Below are 17,312 nucleotides of genomic sequence, written 5' to 3'. Positions count from 1 at the left end.
CCTGGGTGACATGGCACCATTACACAGTTGAATGTGCATGCATACTCTGCTGTTTCCCTCCCTCCCATCCACTCCATGCAGCTCTGGGCGCTAGCAACCCACGCTATGTAACTGATTGTATAGCACACTTGGACAGAAACACACTTAAGACAGAAGCAGGGGGCCAGTGGGCTTGGCTATGGCTTAGAATCAAGTCTATGCTCTGACTGCTTCTTCAGCCTAGCCTGGTTCTGAAGACAACAGACAAAATTGCCCTGAGGCACTTGAGGCAGGGGTTACATTGGAACGGCAGTGCACACTTTACTTACTTACAAACACCACATTCTACAACTAGTTAAACAGCTCATTGAACTCTGTAAAACCAATCTCTGAGTAGGCAAAAATGCACTGTTAGTGTTGATTTCCTTCTCCAAGGATTCAGGCCTGGAACACTATTGGGAGTTCCTTTTTTAAAAAAAAATGTGCTTTTTTGGTCCAAAATCATATTAGGCACTGCCGCTCTGTCCGATTTTCGGTGCCCAGGCATGGGCGGAGCGGCACCGGAAGTTGCTTCTACGCATCTCCGGACATGCGTAGAAGCGACTTCCGGTGCCACGCCGTTGCTGATCCCGCATTTTTCAGCGGGAGACTTGGCAGCTATGTTTGGGAGTTAGGAGCAAAATTCCCTCTTGCAACACACAACCTTGCATATAATCTTCCTGGAAGGACAAGATGATACATCTGAGGTAATAAGTGAAAGACTGATAATCAACATGGCACCCTGGGGCAATCAATCTGCAGAAGTGCTAAGTGGCCAGTGACACAGTCCAGTGCAATGTGCTTCCTGCAAAAAGAATTCAGTGTTCTAAAAATAAATGCAACAGATAAGATTGCAAGTGTATGCCAGAAGGCAATTGTCACGGCAATGAATTTATTTACTAGTACATAGTAAGCGTCTATGCAAAGAAAAGGTATACAATTGGCTGCCTTGGGGCTTTGAAACCAAATGATTATCTGGGTTCTTGTTAATACAGTATTGTTAACTGAGTGTCAAGGAAAACTTGACTGAAATATCCAAACTTGTGCCAACAAAAAGACCAATCATTCAGAACAAACTGATCACATTGAAACAAAATGGGAATATGATTCAACTATAAAGTAATACTTGAAAATATGTATTTTACCCAAAACTGATCCATTTGCTATCTCATTTTCTAGTTCACACTTTAAAGCTCTCACAAATCAAATAGTCCAAATAAATTCCTGATGTTCCTGAACTTTGTATTTTCATAATGATCAGAAATGAGCTGTAGTTGGCTCAGTCAAGATTTTAACGTGACATATAAATGAATGCTATAGGAATTCAGTAGCAAACCATCAAACTAAGAAAATAATACAGTGGTACCTTGGTTTACAAACTTAATCCGTTCCGGAAGTCCATTCTTAAACCGAAACCGTTCTTAAACTGAGGCACGCTTTCCCTAATGAGGCCTCCTGCCGCCGGTGCCCTTCCACCGTTCGGATTCCATTCTTAGACCGAGGTAAAGTTCGCAAACCGGGACACTACTTCCAGTTTTGCAGAGTTCGTAAACTGAATAGCTCGTAAACAGGGCTGTTCTTAAACCGATGTACCACTGCATTGATTTGGGTGGAGAATGCCTGTGGGTAGATGCTGTTCTGATTTTAGGATAGTTTGTAGAGGTGTTAACATGCTAGTCTGTTGTCCACACCTTAAGGACCAACAAAGGTTTCAGGGGCCACTACAGTCCACTTGTACAGATGTGTTAAATGTATGGATGTATGACATATATGGACCCCATGCTGCAACAGACCCAGATGCCAACTCTGTGCCCATGTCTACTCCAGCAAACCTATTGAAGAACCTAGTTAACTTTGTATGACCCATCCACAACATCAGGGGGTTATTCGTCTTCTCATCTTTCAATGTGATATATGCTAACGCCTTCCAGCAACGCCCTATTGCATTCTACATAGAACAAAACAGGCCATTCTCCATGCCAAATACTAAATGAATGCATATGTGATGTCAGAAACAGATTTTATATATATTTATTTTATATATATACCCCACTGGGGAAACTCTTTAGCCTCCTGGAATGCTCTGTTACTTACTGTACCCAAACTTGAATAAAAGAACTTCAAACAGAGACTGCCAGGGCCAGCCCTACGGCCAGGCTGGGTGGCGCAGGGCACCACGGCGCCGGCCCGCCAGGAGGGCGCCGGGAGCTGCGCCCGCCCGCTGACCGGTCCACCACGCAGCTGCGCCCACGCAACAGTGCTATGCCTGCCCGCCCGCCGCACAGCAGTGCCTGTGGAAGCCGCGCTGCGCCCGCCCGCCCACCGTGCTGGGGAACGGGGGGGGCACCGGAGGGATCCGACGCTCCACGGTGCCAGGGGCGCTTAAGACGGCCCTGGAGACTGCAATGGTAAACTACTGTATTCGCCAAGACGTTCAAGCTATCACTTGTGGACAGGATTGGAGCAGTGGGTTTTCAATCATTAGCAGCATATATATGATACAAAAACCATGAGAGTGGCTGAATTTTCTTCTTAGTGTCAAGTATGTGTTCAATTTCACATTTATTAGTTCTAGTTACAGGTAGGTAGCCGTGTTGGTCTGAGTCGAAGCAAAATAGAAAAAAATTCCTTCAGTAGCAAAATTCCTTCAGTACCCAAATAAAAACTTAGTTGGTCTTTAAGGTGCTACTGAAGGAATTTTTTCCTACATTTATTAGTGATATACCTAGACCAGGAATGGGCAAACTGAAACCCTCCAGAGACTGCTGAACTCTGATTCCCATCATTCTAGTTACAGGTAGGTAGCCGTGTTGGTCTGAGTCGAAGCAAAATAAAAAAATACCTTGGTCTTTAAGGTGCTACTGAAGGAATTTTTTTATTCTGATTCCCATCATCAGCCCCTCTCAATATAGCCCTTTGATGGCCAAACTTGGCCCTCCAGCTGTTTTTGGACTACAACTCCCATCATCTTTTGCTAACAGGACCAGTGGTCAGGGATGAAGAGAATTGTAGTCCGAAAACAGCTGGAGGACCAAGTTTGTCCATCACTGACACAGCCCAAGATCAGGGATGGTGGACGTTGTGGATCCACCACAGGTTCCTCACCCTTTATGTTTTCAAATTTGTTCAACTTTGAACCCTCTAAACCACACTCTGGGCGGACGGATGAGTAATCTCCCCCCCCCCCCCGAGCAGGGCTGCAATCTGTATGCCACACGTTTTGATACAAATAATAAGATGTACAGCAGATCTGCTCTCAAGTTAATGGTCTAGCACAGGCAACCTTTTAATACTACGCTGGCAGGTTACCCTATGTTTTATTATGGATACTTACAGAAGCCAGTCCACTGCTATTATGAGGGTAACGTCTTCAGCAGGCAGTCCAACGGCACTCAGGACAATCACCATGGTAACTAGTCCAGCCTGGGGCACACCTGCAGCTCCGATGCTGGCTGCTGTTGCCGTGACACTACATCCCAAACCAAGAAAAGGGCATCAGATATGTTTCTGCTTCATTCAGTCTTATGCAGTTATGGAAACACTTCTTGAAGTTTTTAAACCAGAGTTGTTGTTTGAAAAAAAATATTCCCTACCATCCTAAAAAACATTGACTTTATGGGAATTCCAACTGCTGGGTGATTGTAAAGAACTAATCTAAAGGGATTTCTAAGGGATATACCAGCTGAGGTTGTTTTTTTAATTGATCTGAGTCTTTTCTTCCATCATAGAACACTGCAGCCATTTTAAGTTTTAGTAGTGGTGGTGTCAAGAGGGAAGATATTTTAGCTGTCTTGGAGGAGGTGGGACAACATTCACAATAAGGTCTGCTGTTTGGTATATTAAGATTAAATGATTTTTAAAACAGTGCATTTTATATAGCTATGGTTTTTTTGGGGGGGGATGCTCTAAATCCCCTCTAAATTCTTGGGTCTAAAAGTTAGAATTAATCCATGCTTGGAGGGCTAAACTGAAAATCAGACTTTAAATAGCTGGACTCAGCTTTCCCCATTTAGGAAACCACCTGGAAGAGGAAAAATCAAGTGGAAGAAAGCTAGTAAGGACCGAGTCATTTACCTACCCAGAAAGTCACTGGGAGAGCAAAGACTATTATTATTTATTCAATTTATATACTGCCCCTTAGGGACACGGGTGGCGCTATGGGTTAAACCACTGAGCCTAGGGCTTGCTGATCAGAAGGTCGGCGATTTGAATCCCTGTGACGGGGTGAGCTCCCATTGCTTGGTCCCTGCTCCTGCCAACCTAGCAGTTCGAAAGCACGTCAAAGTGCAAGTACAGTAGATAAATAGGTACCGCTACAGCGGGAAGGTAAATGACATTTCCGTGCGCTGCTCTGGTTTGCCAGAAGCGGCTTAGTCATGCCGGCCACATGACCTGGAAGCTGTATGCCGGCTTCCTCGGCCAATAACGCGAAATGAGCGCCACAACCCCAGAGAGTCGGTCACAACTGGACCTAATGGTCAGGGGTCCCTTTACCTTTACCTTTATACTGTCCCTTGCCAAAAGATCCCAGGGCGGTGTACAACACTAAAAACACATTACAGAACGTCAATGATAAAAACATAGTGAAAAGCATACTGACAAGACACCTCAATAACAAAGTAATAATTCAGAGGAAGAGGGGTGGGAACCCCTCCTCCAGCTGTGTGTTAGTGGCCAGAGGCAAAAAGGGTTTAAGGGGTGTAAGGTTTGTGTTTGGATGATGTAAGCAAGGAAAATCGTTTGGAGAACCATGTGGGCTGGCTGGGACAGGCAGAGAGCTTGGCTGATTTCTCTGTTCCGAGACTCAAGCCTCTTCTGCTTATTGGAGAAGCAAGAGACCCTCTTGGGATGAAAATGCTCTGAACTTTCTCCATCTAGACCCAGGTTGTATTTACGTGTAAATAAACCATATATCATAAAGGTGCCATAGTCTCCACTGTCCAAAAGGAAACACAGAGCCTGGGAAGCACACTTGGTACCCCTGGAATCTTGCACTGCCTGGAGACAGGAGTGGTGTGTAACAATAGATAAAAGGTAAAGGGCCCATGGACAGTTACGTCCAGTCAAAGGCAACTATGGGGTGCGGTGCTCATCTCGCTTTCAGGCCAAGGGAGCCGGCGTTTGTCCACACACAGCTTTCCGAGTCACGTGGCCAGCATGACTAAACTGCTACTGGCGCAATGGGACACCATGACGGAAAGAAACCAAAGCGCATGGAAATGCCGTTTACCTCCCTGCCACAGTGGTACCTATTTATCTATTTGCACTGGCGTGCTTTCAAACTGCAAGGTTGGCAGGAACCGGGGCAGGGCAGCGGGAGCTCACCCTGCCGTGCTGATTTGTGCCAACCTTCTGATTGGCAAGCCCAAGAGGCTCAGCGGTTTAGACCACAGTGCCAACCGCGCCCCTTGCTGTGTAACAATATCAGGTGTAATAGGTATGCTCATCTGTAAATACTCGGCTGAAGCGAGTCAGAATTAGGCTGCTCAGTTCATCCCTAAGGCACTGGTCAAATGCCAAGATCTGTGGGTATGTCAGAAAATCCAGTCTTTGTTCAGTTCCACAGCTGATTTAGCCCTTCACTGGGATAACCTATCTCACTGTTCTCTACACGTTTTCAGCGAGACGTCAGATCATGTTGCGGTTGGCCCACCTTTGTGTGCGTTAAGCATTCTGGATAACAAAGTCAGCAGTTACATTGCTTGGAAAAGAAGAACTGGAAAGCATGCAAGAGTACAATTCTTACCTAACAGTCACTATTTGGCCAATATCTAGTTCCAAGTCATTCAGTTGTGAAATAAAAATAGCAGCCACTGCTTCATAAAGGGCGGTACCATCCATGTTGATTGTAGCGCCTACCGGTAAAACAAATCGGGTAATTCTCTTGTCAACATGGTTGTTTTCTTCTGCACAGCGAAACGTGACAGGTAAAGTGGCTGAACTGCATCACACACATGGGGGGGGATAAAGAAAAGACTTTAAGAAGCATAGTAGTAGAATGTCAATGTGCATGGCTAATAATCTGGCATGAGAACAACTTATGGTGCTCTGAGGCTACTGGAAATAAAGATGTAGACCTTAATGCGGCAAAACAGGGGGCAGCTCTAATCATTTCTATATTCATTTCTATTAATTCCAAGATGATTCAATATGAAGAGAAGATTCCCCCCCCCAAATTATCCTTACCTTGAGGAAATCATGAGCGCTGTCAAAAGTGCTTGAGCCATCCCCATGGCAAATTTATATGGATTTTTCCGGACTATTATTATGTACATAAGCGGCAGAATTACAACACTATGAACTGCAAGCCTGGGGGGGAAAAAGGGGAGGGGAAATCACAGAATCATAGAACTGTAAAGTTGGAAGGATCCCACCTAGTCCAACCCACCGCAATGCAGAAATCACAGCTCAATTTTTGAAATCTGGTTCTGTTTTTAAAACTGTTCAAATTAATATGAAAGCCACTTCCGCCTTAAGGAGGAGGTGGGGTTGCGGGCTCTCACGACCCCTCCCCTCCACATGCGTGGGGGGAGGTGTGGTCAGCCCCACATGATTGGGGGGATTCCTGGCCGCGTCACTGCCCAGGTGACCAATCCAATTGGTCTGGGGGTGTGGCCTGCTTGATTTCAGCAGGACGCGATGGGGAGTTTTCTCCTTTTCACGCTTCCAGCTGCTCCAGTTTTCCCACTCTCCCACCCTGTAGGTTTTCATCTCTTTTGACTTTGCTATGGTCACCGTTGAGGGGCCTTTCCACTTGGCAAATTGGCACCAGCCACTTGGTTTTTGCCTACCTCATAGCAAATCATCACAACTTGGTAAGGTTTGGCGGTTAGGCATTGGAATATTGCTGGAGAAGAGAGGAGGGGAGGTAGCGCCATCATCTCCCCCACACATTGAAGGATATTCTGTTAAAGGATTCCTGGGGGCGTGGCCCTATCCAAAGCCTAGGAAGGCTATGGCCTAAGGCACGACCCCTATCGGTGGCCCCAGGGGAGCTCCTAGTTGATGTGCCTCAGCAGGACTCCCCCTACTGGTGGTTAACTCTTCCCTGCAGATGGGCAGGAGTCAGATATAGTCGGTTAGGTCCAATGCCTAAGCCAATACCGCTCACAATCTGTAACCAATAAAGTTGTGGCCTTTTTTTTAGCCCATTAACCTAAAATACTGGTGTCTAGCGTCTTTATTCAACTGCAGGGTGGTGGGGTGGTGGTCGGGACCTTGGTACCCGATACCAGCAGTCTGGGGACTAAACCTACATGCCAAGCATACTCTCCCACTGAGTTATCGTCCTTCATCGTGGCGCATCGAGCTTTTCTGTCCACACTGACTGGCAATAGATCTCTGGACATTCGGGCAACACGTGCCTCTCCTCTTCCCCACACACCCAGAGGTGCATGCAAAACAGCACCCATTATGGCCCTGATTCTAAGGTGCTGCTTCCTAACATGCATGCATACTTCCTCCTGGTACCCCCCCTTTTTTACCTTTCAGATATTACCTGACAATAAAGTATTAGGGAAGTGCTGTCAACAGATTCCAAAACTTACCAGAAGCATCACAAACTAGCCAAGCTATTGTAGTTTTGACTTGGACAATTGCCCCCACAATAATTGATGTGACATACTTGTATATTCTGTTTGATATTATTATATGTTTGATGTATGATCTACTCATATGCACCAAGGTGCAACATACTGGGAGGTTGTGCACACTTGAAAACGCTGGCAGCATTAAGATAAATTCAACAGTGTAAGTAAGTTTTGATGGATGTAATAATGGAATATTGAGTGGTTTAGTTTATGCAAAATATGTGGGGATTTATGTTATGCAAAATGAACACTTCTAATTCAGTGTCGTTCTGAAGCACAGTGAAATTATAACTTCTATAAAACGAATGTTATTTCATACCCAGTTGTAGAAGAAACCGATCTATCATATATAAATTAAAAATGAAAAGTAAATCAGTACATTTTTATTATGGTTCAAGGAATAACATACCCACTCAGAACAGTAGCCATGTAAAGACCCAATTTGCGAAAAATCTCCCAGTCTTCAACTTCTATTATCTTTCCAGCAATCAAAAATATAATACCCAACGGCATATACCTGGAATGCGCAAAACATAATAAAAAAGTATCCCATGATCACTATTATTTCATAGAGCTCACTATAAAAACATGCTAAATAAAACAAAATTGTTCAACTTTTTCCCATGCATGTAACAATGAAGGGAAAGCAAGTGGCTGAAATTATTTGCTTCTCAAGTTGTATTTAAGAACCATTTTTCGGTGTTGTAAAAAAAGAAAAGAAAGACATTAGCATGACTAATACATTTTATGAACACGTTCATAATTTGAACTATTATGCAAAACACGAAGTCATAGAATCACAGAGTTGGAAGGGACCCAAGGGTCATCTAGCCCAACCCCTGCATTTCAGGAATCTCAGCTAAATTATCCACGAGTCAATCAACATTGGACAGCTAAGAAAGGGAGTACTGCATTGTGTAGCTGGAATTCCTTTGCAAAACAAAAGAAAAGCCCCTATATAGAAGAGATCTTTCTTTCTTTCTTTCTTTCTTTCTTTCTTTCTTTCTTTCTTTCTTTCTTTCTTTCTTTCTTTCTTTCTTTCAGAAATTTAATTCTGGATTGCTTCTAGGTGCACTCCTAAGGGACTGCATTTTCTCAACTGTACTCCATTACTTTTTTGAAAAATTATAATTTTTAATTTTGTAAACTGCAATAGAATATAGAACAAAAATAACAGAAGAAACAGTTACGGGTTTCACATGTGTCATTGTTACGGTATAAGTGGAAAGAAGTGGTAAACATTGAAATCAGGTAAGCAATAAGTAAAGGATCTATTTAATATTATAAAGGTAAAGGTAAAGGGGCCCCTGACCATCAGGTCCAGTCGTGTCCGACTCTGGGGTTGCGGCACTCATCTCGCTCTATAGGCCGAGGGAGCCGGCGTTTGTCCGCAGACAGCTTCTGGGTCATGTGGCCAGCATGACAAAGCTGCTTCTGGCGAACCAGAGCAGCGCACGGAAACGCCGTTTACCTTCCCGCCGGAGCAGTCCCTATTTATCTACTTGCACTTTGATGTGCTTTCGAACTGCTAGGTTGGCAGGAGCTGGGACTGAGCAACAGGAGCTCACCCCGTTGCAGGGATTCGAGCCGCCGACCTTCTGATCAGCAAGCCCTAGACTCTGTGATTTAACCCACAGCGCCACCTGGGTCCCTATTTAATATTATAGCCCACCCAAAAACCATCATTGGTAGTTAAGAGGTCACGAGCTCTGAAGAGATGTATTTTTGAAAGTTAGGAGCAGAAACCATGCTGTGTCATAGTTTTGGCAACAAGCTTTCAGTTGCACGAATATCAAAAATGCCGTTCCCCAACCCTAACCGCCTGCTATACAGTAACTTTGATAGCTGAATAATTAGCCTCTTTCGGTCGGAGTGGGAAGAGGAAAAGCAAAAGAGGTGGGGAGGGAAGAAGAGCTTTCACAGCCAAATGTGTAACATTTTAAAAACTCAAGGTATAAACCCGTTAATCACGTCGACTTTCCAAAAGAAGTTTTATGTAAATTACTTTTTTTGTTGCCATCCTGAATTCAGTAACAAAACTTATGGACAAGGTATCATTTTTCTACTTACCACATTATTATCTGAACTATATACATTGTGGCCTCATTCAGTGCATTGAAGAAGTCCATCAGCACTTTCCCCTTTTCTCCCATTTTCCCAATAACAATTCCGAAGACAAGGCAAAAGACTATCAGGCCAAGAACGTTAATACCATTGGAATACGAACCCACTATTTTGTATTCCTTGGTTATATTCTGCAGATTGAGAGTGAAGGAGAAAGGTTACCAATTGGCTACAATGCCAAGAGGCTGATATTGATGAACTGGGAGAATAAAGATACGATTCCCTATAATAAATGGATTGACAATATGATGACACTCGCAACTTATGAACAGACCCCTTACAGACGTAGACTTTGGTTGGATAAATATGACAATACAGTAATACCTTGGAAGTCCAACAGCCTAGTTCTTGAACGTTTTTGCTCTGGAACATCGCAACCCCAGAAGTGACTGTTCCGGTTTACAAACTATTTTTGGAAGCCAAACGTCTGACGGGGCTTTTGATTGGCTGCAGGAGCTTCCTGCAGCCAATCAGAAACCATGTTTTGTTTTTTGAACATTTTGGAAGTCGAATGGACTTCCGGAACGGATTTCATTCGACTTCAAAGGGACGACTGTATTTGGAATGAGTCGAGACAAAATGTAGTGAGCTATTAATATTCCCATATGCATTAGGATAATAACATCAGATTTATAAAAGAATGTATGGGTTCGGGTATTTTTCATATATATTCATATATTGTGGGTTTCCCCCCTACACATTTTTGCGCCTTTTTCTCTTTTTCTTTGCATCACTTTATTTCTTTACAACTGAAATCTTTTCAATAAAATATGAATACCAACAATGCATTTTGTTGATACGAAAGTTCAAGAAACTCTAGAAACTTAAGCCTGTTTGGGGTTTATTGGTTAGTTTGCTACTTTATTCCTTGGGTTATAGCTTTGAAAGTGTTGGTTTGTGTAGTGCTTCTAAATGGCTGCATGCTAGAAACTCTGGAGAACAAATTATCTCAAAGGATTCAACCACAAGCTTGGGTCTTTTAACAGTGTGGTCTAGTAGATCCTTTTCAATTCCTGTTATTAATTATCACATTTACAAGCAGAATTTCACTACCATAACCCTTTCTTCATAATTTCAATGGTTGCAGTGCAATACAATAGCCAGTAGTAATAATACCTTTGGAGTCTCTGTTGGCAGTACAGTCGAGAGCGGGTCTGGTGTAGGAACAGTAGCATTTTTGTCTACTTCCTTTTTTATCGTTATTTCTACACGCTTGGTCTTATACTGAAAGTTAAGAAAACATACATTACATTCTTAGGATATTATGGATTGACAAGGAAACTATTTTTTAAACTTCTTTTCAGGATTGGGAAGGTGTTTAGTGAGGCCTAGAATGCTGACACACAGATGTTTTGGCCTACAACTCCCATGATCCCTAGCTAACAGGACCAGTGGTCAGGGAATATGGGAATTGTAGTCCAAAACATCTGCAGAGCCGAAGTTTGGGGGTGCCTGTGTTAGAACAACAGCCAACATAGTATGGAGTAAATGATTTGGTTTTCTTTATACCTGCTGTACGGAAGTTAGCAAAAGGACAACGAAAATGGATTTTACGCTCTCTAATGGTAGCCAAGAGGCTGATACTGATGAACTGGAAGAGTAAAGATATGATCTCCTTTAATCAGTGGATTGATAATATGATAACACTTGCAACTGGCGAATGGACTGCTTACAGACATAGACTCTGCTTGGATAAATACGACAATATTTGGAATGAATTTATACAAAATGCAGCAGACTATTAATATTTCTATTAGTATTAAGATAACAATATCAAATTTATAAAAGAATGTATGGGTTAGGGCTTTTTTTTTGTATATCTGCATATAGTTTTTCCGCCTTTACACAGTTCTGTGTTTTCTTCTTTTTCCTTCCTCCACCCCAGAAACAGGCATGAGTGGTGAATTCCGGGTCCCGCAGTGCGCTGCTTGTTCCCCGGCCAGCTGACCGGTCCACCGCTGCCTCCGCCTGTGCTCTCTCGCTGCGCTCCCAGCGGCCTGAGGAGCAGGAGGCAGTTGCCATGCCGCTGCCTGTGCCCCGGGAGTGGTGATGGTGGGGCGGCAGGCACCAGATGTGGAGGAGGCCCCTCGGGAGCCGCTCCCACCACCGCCGCTTCCGCATGTGACAGCGGCTCGGCGGGCAGCGGCTGAGGGGATTCCCGCGGGCCGAAGGAGAGGAGGCGGCGGCCGAGCCATAGGGCTCAGACATCAGCTTTCTGGTGAGCGCAGCAGTGCCCCTGGTGGCCAGGCGCCCTGGTGCATTGCGCCACCTAGCCCAAGCCTAGAGACGGCCCTGATCTTAATGCCGCCCCGGAATGCATGCTTTATATGTTACTTTGGTTCTGAAAATTGTCTTCTAGAGTGCTGGTAACTGGAAAGGAAAGTGAATTTTTGGAGACCCTAATTTTTCCGTGATGTTTTCATTGTGTGTTTTGTTGCCCCCAAAATATCACAGTATCCTACAGTATAAGCACCACAATGTTGTTTTATGGAGGTGGAGAAATAAATGCAGAGCACGGGTTCGTAAATACCAAGATTCAACCTACCTGTTGGAAACAGGCCTGCACAAGGTTTTCTGGGAACATATTCCTGCAGAAGGATTTTAAGATCCTTTAATGATATCACAATGTAATAATGACCGCTCCCCACATAAAATGGGGAACACATTTTGCGTGGTCGCGCGCAGCCCCCTTGACCCCCAAAAGGCGACTCCCTGGAAGTTTGGATCTGGCACCACCTCGCCAGGCAGGATGCAGGGGGTCTCTGCCTACCCCAGCCAACTGCTCAATCCTGCCTGGGGGAGGTGTTTGCCAGGGGTCTGGCCAGGTAAGGGGAGGGTCTTACAGCTCACACAATAGAAGTTGAATCCTACTTACAGGCACCAGTCGGCTCCGGAGCTTCTCCCACCCTCCACGCCCTCATTGACCATTTCGTTGTAGTTCACTGACTTTCTGTTGCAGATTAGCCCCCTTTTTTCCATAGGTATGCAGGTGCTGCTACATCAAGTTCGCTGTTGAAGGGCCGGAAAGGAATTTTCCTGCATTGGCAGGTTTCGCCTTTCCCGTAGCAATACGTCACAACTTTGGCGGCGTCAGGACTTGGGCCGAATTCTTTAGGCTATCTTCCTGAAGGGAGGGGTGTGAGGGCGACATGATCCAGCGGCAGCGAACGGGGGGGGTGTCTCTCTCTGCTTGAACATATATTCTTCAGAGCCAGCCCTACCCCCCATACATTCTGGATAACCCCGAAGCCTCCCAGAACCCCGGCTGGGGCCTGGGAGAGGATAACGCCCAATGCCTGAGCCAAGGTCTCACTACATCTGAATCTCAATAAAGTTGTGGCCAATTTTTAATCCCATAGCACGTTGTCTTGCATCATTATTCCGCTCAGGGGTCGCATGGGGTTTGGGGGACTCCGCCTGTCCACGCAATACAAAGTATATTGAAGAAGCAATAGGGAATGCTGGTGATAATGTTTCTCTCTCTCTCTCCACATATCCCAGGATATATTATATCAAGGCTCAAAGTTCTAGGAAGATCTGTTCAAGGTGAAACACTTATGTAAGGCCTTAAAGAGTCAACGGATCTTTCTTCCATGCTATATTTGTCATTCAGTCGGGATTCAGTGCTTGGGATATAGATATACAATCTTACTGGATTGACATAGTAGGATAAAAATGTCCCACTCAGACTTTGTAACACTTTCTAGTTGTTGTTTTTAGTAATTATATCATTTTGTTTTGGCAGACAAATAGTTCCAAATACTTCCTGCATTGGGCAGGGGACACCTACCAGCTGAATAAAGAAAAGGAAAAAAACTAGTACGAATTGCATACGCTACCCCCTGTGTTTTATCAAGAAAAGGAACTGCATAATTATGAACAGGTCCTTTATATTGGTCAGAACCCAACATTGCATGAGCAGATTTCCACTTGGGCATCGGGACTCCAACATCTCTGCTTCTCCCCACAAAATATGCTCCAGAGAAACCCACAACACCTGGAGCAGGTGACTGAAGGCACTCAGAGGGGATAATAATAAAAACAATAATTTATTATTTATACCCCGCCCATCTGGCTGAGTCTCCTCAGCCACTCTGGGCGGCTCCCAATCTAGTATTAAAACAATAGAGCATTAAAGAGGGAGAAGAGGAATGTGAAGTCTCGTCGTAAGAGCAGAGGTTTATTCTGCTCACTCATGGTCTGGAGACAGCATTGGATAAAATCTATTGCTTAAAAGTTCCATACTACAAGCTTCCCCATCTCTCAGATACATATGGTTTGATAGCTTAAAACTGAGACAGTGGCATTTATGGTGCAATCGGTTCAGCAACAGAACATAATCTGAAAGGCTCACCTAACCAAGTCTAACATAGCATCCACTGTGGAGACTTCAGGTGTACTGCCCATTCTGTCAATCTCTGCAGCATTCTGGGACACGCCTGGTTTGATAGCCACAACCAACACAATCCCTGTAATGGAGAAAAATAACATTCTGAACAGATGGAAATCTTGCACGCAGCATTTTTTTTTAAAACAAAAAACAAAACAAGGTGTACAATGGCTGTTTCCAGAGCACAGCAAATGACAGGTCAGGATTATGTCAGCTGTAGAATCGGGGATTTTTCCTTCCAGGTTTGGTGGGAAACTGAGTTCACATTTACAGGATACAAGATCGTGTTAAAGAATGCAGCTTAATGGGTTAATTCCTTCAGTGAGGAAACAGCTGACTCATTTCAGAGCTTCTGTGGCACACACAACAGAGAGTAAGCTTTATAGGAGGGGAAAAGATGAACACACAACCCACCAAGTCATTCAGCCTATTGATGAACCCAGGCTGCAGACGGCCATAGGGGCCAAAGTTGCACATTCACAATAAGCGAAATGATGATTTGTGTGAATGTGCTGGATCCTAAGGAGGAGATTGCAGCCGCTTTGCTCCTGCCCGGTCCTTGTTTGCTCAGAAACAATAATAATAATTTATTATTTATACCCCGCCCATCTGGCTGGGTTTCCCTAGTCACTCTGGGTGGCTTCCAGCAAAATATTAAAATACAATAATTCATCAAATACTAAAAGCTTCCCTAAACACTACAGGTAACAGTACAGGTACAGGTAATCCCGTGGTTAAGTATTGTATTTGTTGTTAAAACAATCCTGTATGCCTATGACATCACATATCGGGAATGTAGCATGGAGCAAAAAACAAAACAAAAACCTATTCCATGAGAATGACTCTAGATGAACAGTTTATCCAAACATGCTCTTTCTAAAAAATCTGGGTGAGGTGAAAAATGACTGCTTACTTCTGATGTGCATTTAAAATAAAAACAAAATGTCATTGTACAATGCAAATAAATTTAAGGATTATAAAGATTCTAGGATTACCTAGGATTACGGCTAAAGCTGTAGTGAAGAAGTAGTAAACAACTGCCCGCAAGCCAATCTTTCCAGAAATGCCAGAGTCCAAAGCAGCAACACCTGGGGATATTTGGAAAATAATGAGATTCTAGTTCATAAACATTTGTAAATAAATGCAGTTCATGTCTAGATCAGAGCAGATCATTAGAATCTTTATTTGCATCAGCCACTAACCATAGCAATAAAATAAAATGTACTGAAGACAGGCAAAAACTTAACTATACAAAATACATTTTGGAGGTTTACATCAATAATAAAATAATAGATCTTATTCTAATTGCCCCCGCTAGAAACCTTGTAGTTTTTTGCTGCCACCTGATCATCTTGATCTGCTAGAAGGGCGGGCACAGTAGCAAGGGTTGAGTGACCTGGCATGGGCAATAGTAGAGCGGTAATAACCTCACTCCTCAAATCTTTTTATAAGGACTGCAAGCCAGAAGCACATGAGCCACCGACTCAATATTGCCATCTCCACATGGGCAATTCATGTCCACATTTCTGATATTTGCTTTACCTATTCTCCTTGCATAGTGGGTGGCTTCCAGTTAAGCTTTTCCACTTGCAGAAAAAGCTTTTGACACACCCGAAGGGCTGTACGTAGTTCAGTGGCAAAACAGTCATTTCATATGCGGAGGGTCCCAATCCCTGGCATCTCAAGGTACGACTGGGAATGTGCTCTGCCTGAAACCCTGGAGAGATGCTGACCGCCAACAGAGACTAAATGCACTAATTATGGTTTGATTTGGTATAAGATGACTTCCTGTGTTGTTCATATAAAATGCCTACTAACATAAGAGTTAAGGGAACCTCCAAGACAGTGTGGAAGGGGCGCAGGGGGTTATAATAATAATATAATACCGTAATAATTTATTATTTATACCCCGCCCATCTGGCTGGGTTTCCCCAGCCACTCCTGGCGGCTTCCAACCAAATATTAAAAACAATACAGCATCAAACATTAAAAACTTCCCTAAACAGGGCCGCCTTCAGTTGTCTTTTAAAAGTAAAATAGTTGCTTATTGCCTTGACATCTGCTGGGAGGGCGTTCCATAGGGCAGGTGCCACTACCGAGAAGGCCCTCTGTTTGGTTCCCTGTAACCTCACTTCTCGCAATGAGGGAACTGCCAGAAGGCCCTCGGTGCTGGACCTCAGTGTCTGGGCAGAATGATGGAGGTGGAGACGCTCCTTCAGTATACAGGACCAAGGCTGTTTAGGGCTTTAAAGGTCAGCACCAACACTTTGAATTGTGCTTGGAAACATACTGGGAGCCGCCCCAGATGCAGAAGGAAGGGGGAAATGGTTGAAACCACTTGTTAGTAGACACTTCTGTTTGATCAACCAGAATGGCAGCATTACCCTCTGTTTACAAAAGCTGTCAAGCAGATCCCTGGAATCTCACAAGCACAGCATCAAGGTGTTGGTTCTCAGCTGTTGCCCCGCCTTCAGTTTGGGTAATCAAAGATATACCATATTTACTCGAGTCTAATGCTCCATCGAATCTAATGCGCACCTCAATTTTCAGAACCTGGAAACCAAAAAATGTATTTGCTGGCGGATGTAAATGTGCCATTGAATCTAATGCGCACCTTAATTTTTGCAATGTAATTTGGCAAAAAAAGGTGAGCATTAGATTCAAGTAAATATGGTATTACCCTGAACATACAGGACTCATTGTAAAAAAATTCCTTCAGTAGCACCTTAAAGACCAACTAAGTTTATATTTTGGTATGAGCTTTCGTGTGCATGCACACTTCTTCAGATACACGTGTATCTGAAGAAGTGTGCATGCACACGAAAGCTCATACCAAAATATAAACTTAGTTGGTCTTTAAGGTGCTACTGAAGGAATTTTTTTATTTTGCTTCGACTCAGATCAACACGGCTACCTACCTGTAACTAGGACTCATTGTGTCATTGTGGCTGATAGTCAGCCTCCTAGCCGGATAATGTATCTGATTGTGCCATTTTATTCTGCGTCGTACATGCCACCCTTTTAACTTGCAGAGGAAAATCTAACTGCTTTTAAAAGTGACTCAGTGGCAGGGGAAATTTATTTTATGAGATGGATGTTAGCCTGTCTTTTTATCTAACAAAATAAACTAATCCGTTTTAGAAATAAGACATTATTTCAGAATTTCAGGCAGGAACATAGTACAGTGGTAC

General features: G+C 43.8%; 1 protein-coding gene across 1 annotated transcript in view; it reads right to left on the bottom strand.

Moving 5' to 3' along the window:
• SLC1A1 (solute carrier family 1 member 1) overlaps window positions 1-17,312 on the bottom strand; it is a 42,966-nt gene that overhangs the window by 4,559 nt on the left and 21,095 nt on the right. The window contains exons 3-11 of the mRNA XM_035141042.2: window positions 15,117-15,209; window positions 14,086-14,200; window positions 12,277-12,319; window positions 10,848-10,955; window positions 9,678-9,862; window positions 8,017-8,124; window positions 6,205-6,327; window positions 5,765-5,959; window positions 3,353-3,487 (exon numbers count right to left, since the gene is read on the bottom strand). Coding sequence (XP_034996933.1) covers window positions 3,353-3,487; window positions 5,765-5,959; window positions 6,205-6,327; window positions 8,017-8,124; window positions 9,678-9,862; window positions 10,848-10,955; window positions 12,277-12,319; window positions 14,086-14,200; window positions 15,117-15,209 — 1,105 coding nt within the window. The remainder of the gene's footprint in view (window positions 1-3,352; window positions 3,488-5,764; window positions 5,960-6,204; window positions 6,328-8,016; window positions 8,125-9,677; window positions 9,863-10,847; window positions 10,956-12,276; window positions 12,320-14,085; window positions 14,201-15,116; window positions 15,210-17,312) is intronic.

Source organism: Zootoca vivipara, chromosome 16 (genome assembly GCF_963506605.1).
Source record: "Zootoca vivipara chromosome 16, rZooViv1.1, whole genome shotgun sequence".
Lineage (NCBI taxonomy): Eukaryota > Metazoa > Chordata > Lepidosauria > Squamata > Lacertidae > Zootoca > Zootoca vivipara.
Note: the sequence above shows the minus strand (reverse complement) of the source record. Positions and strands in the feature narration are given on the sequence as shown.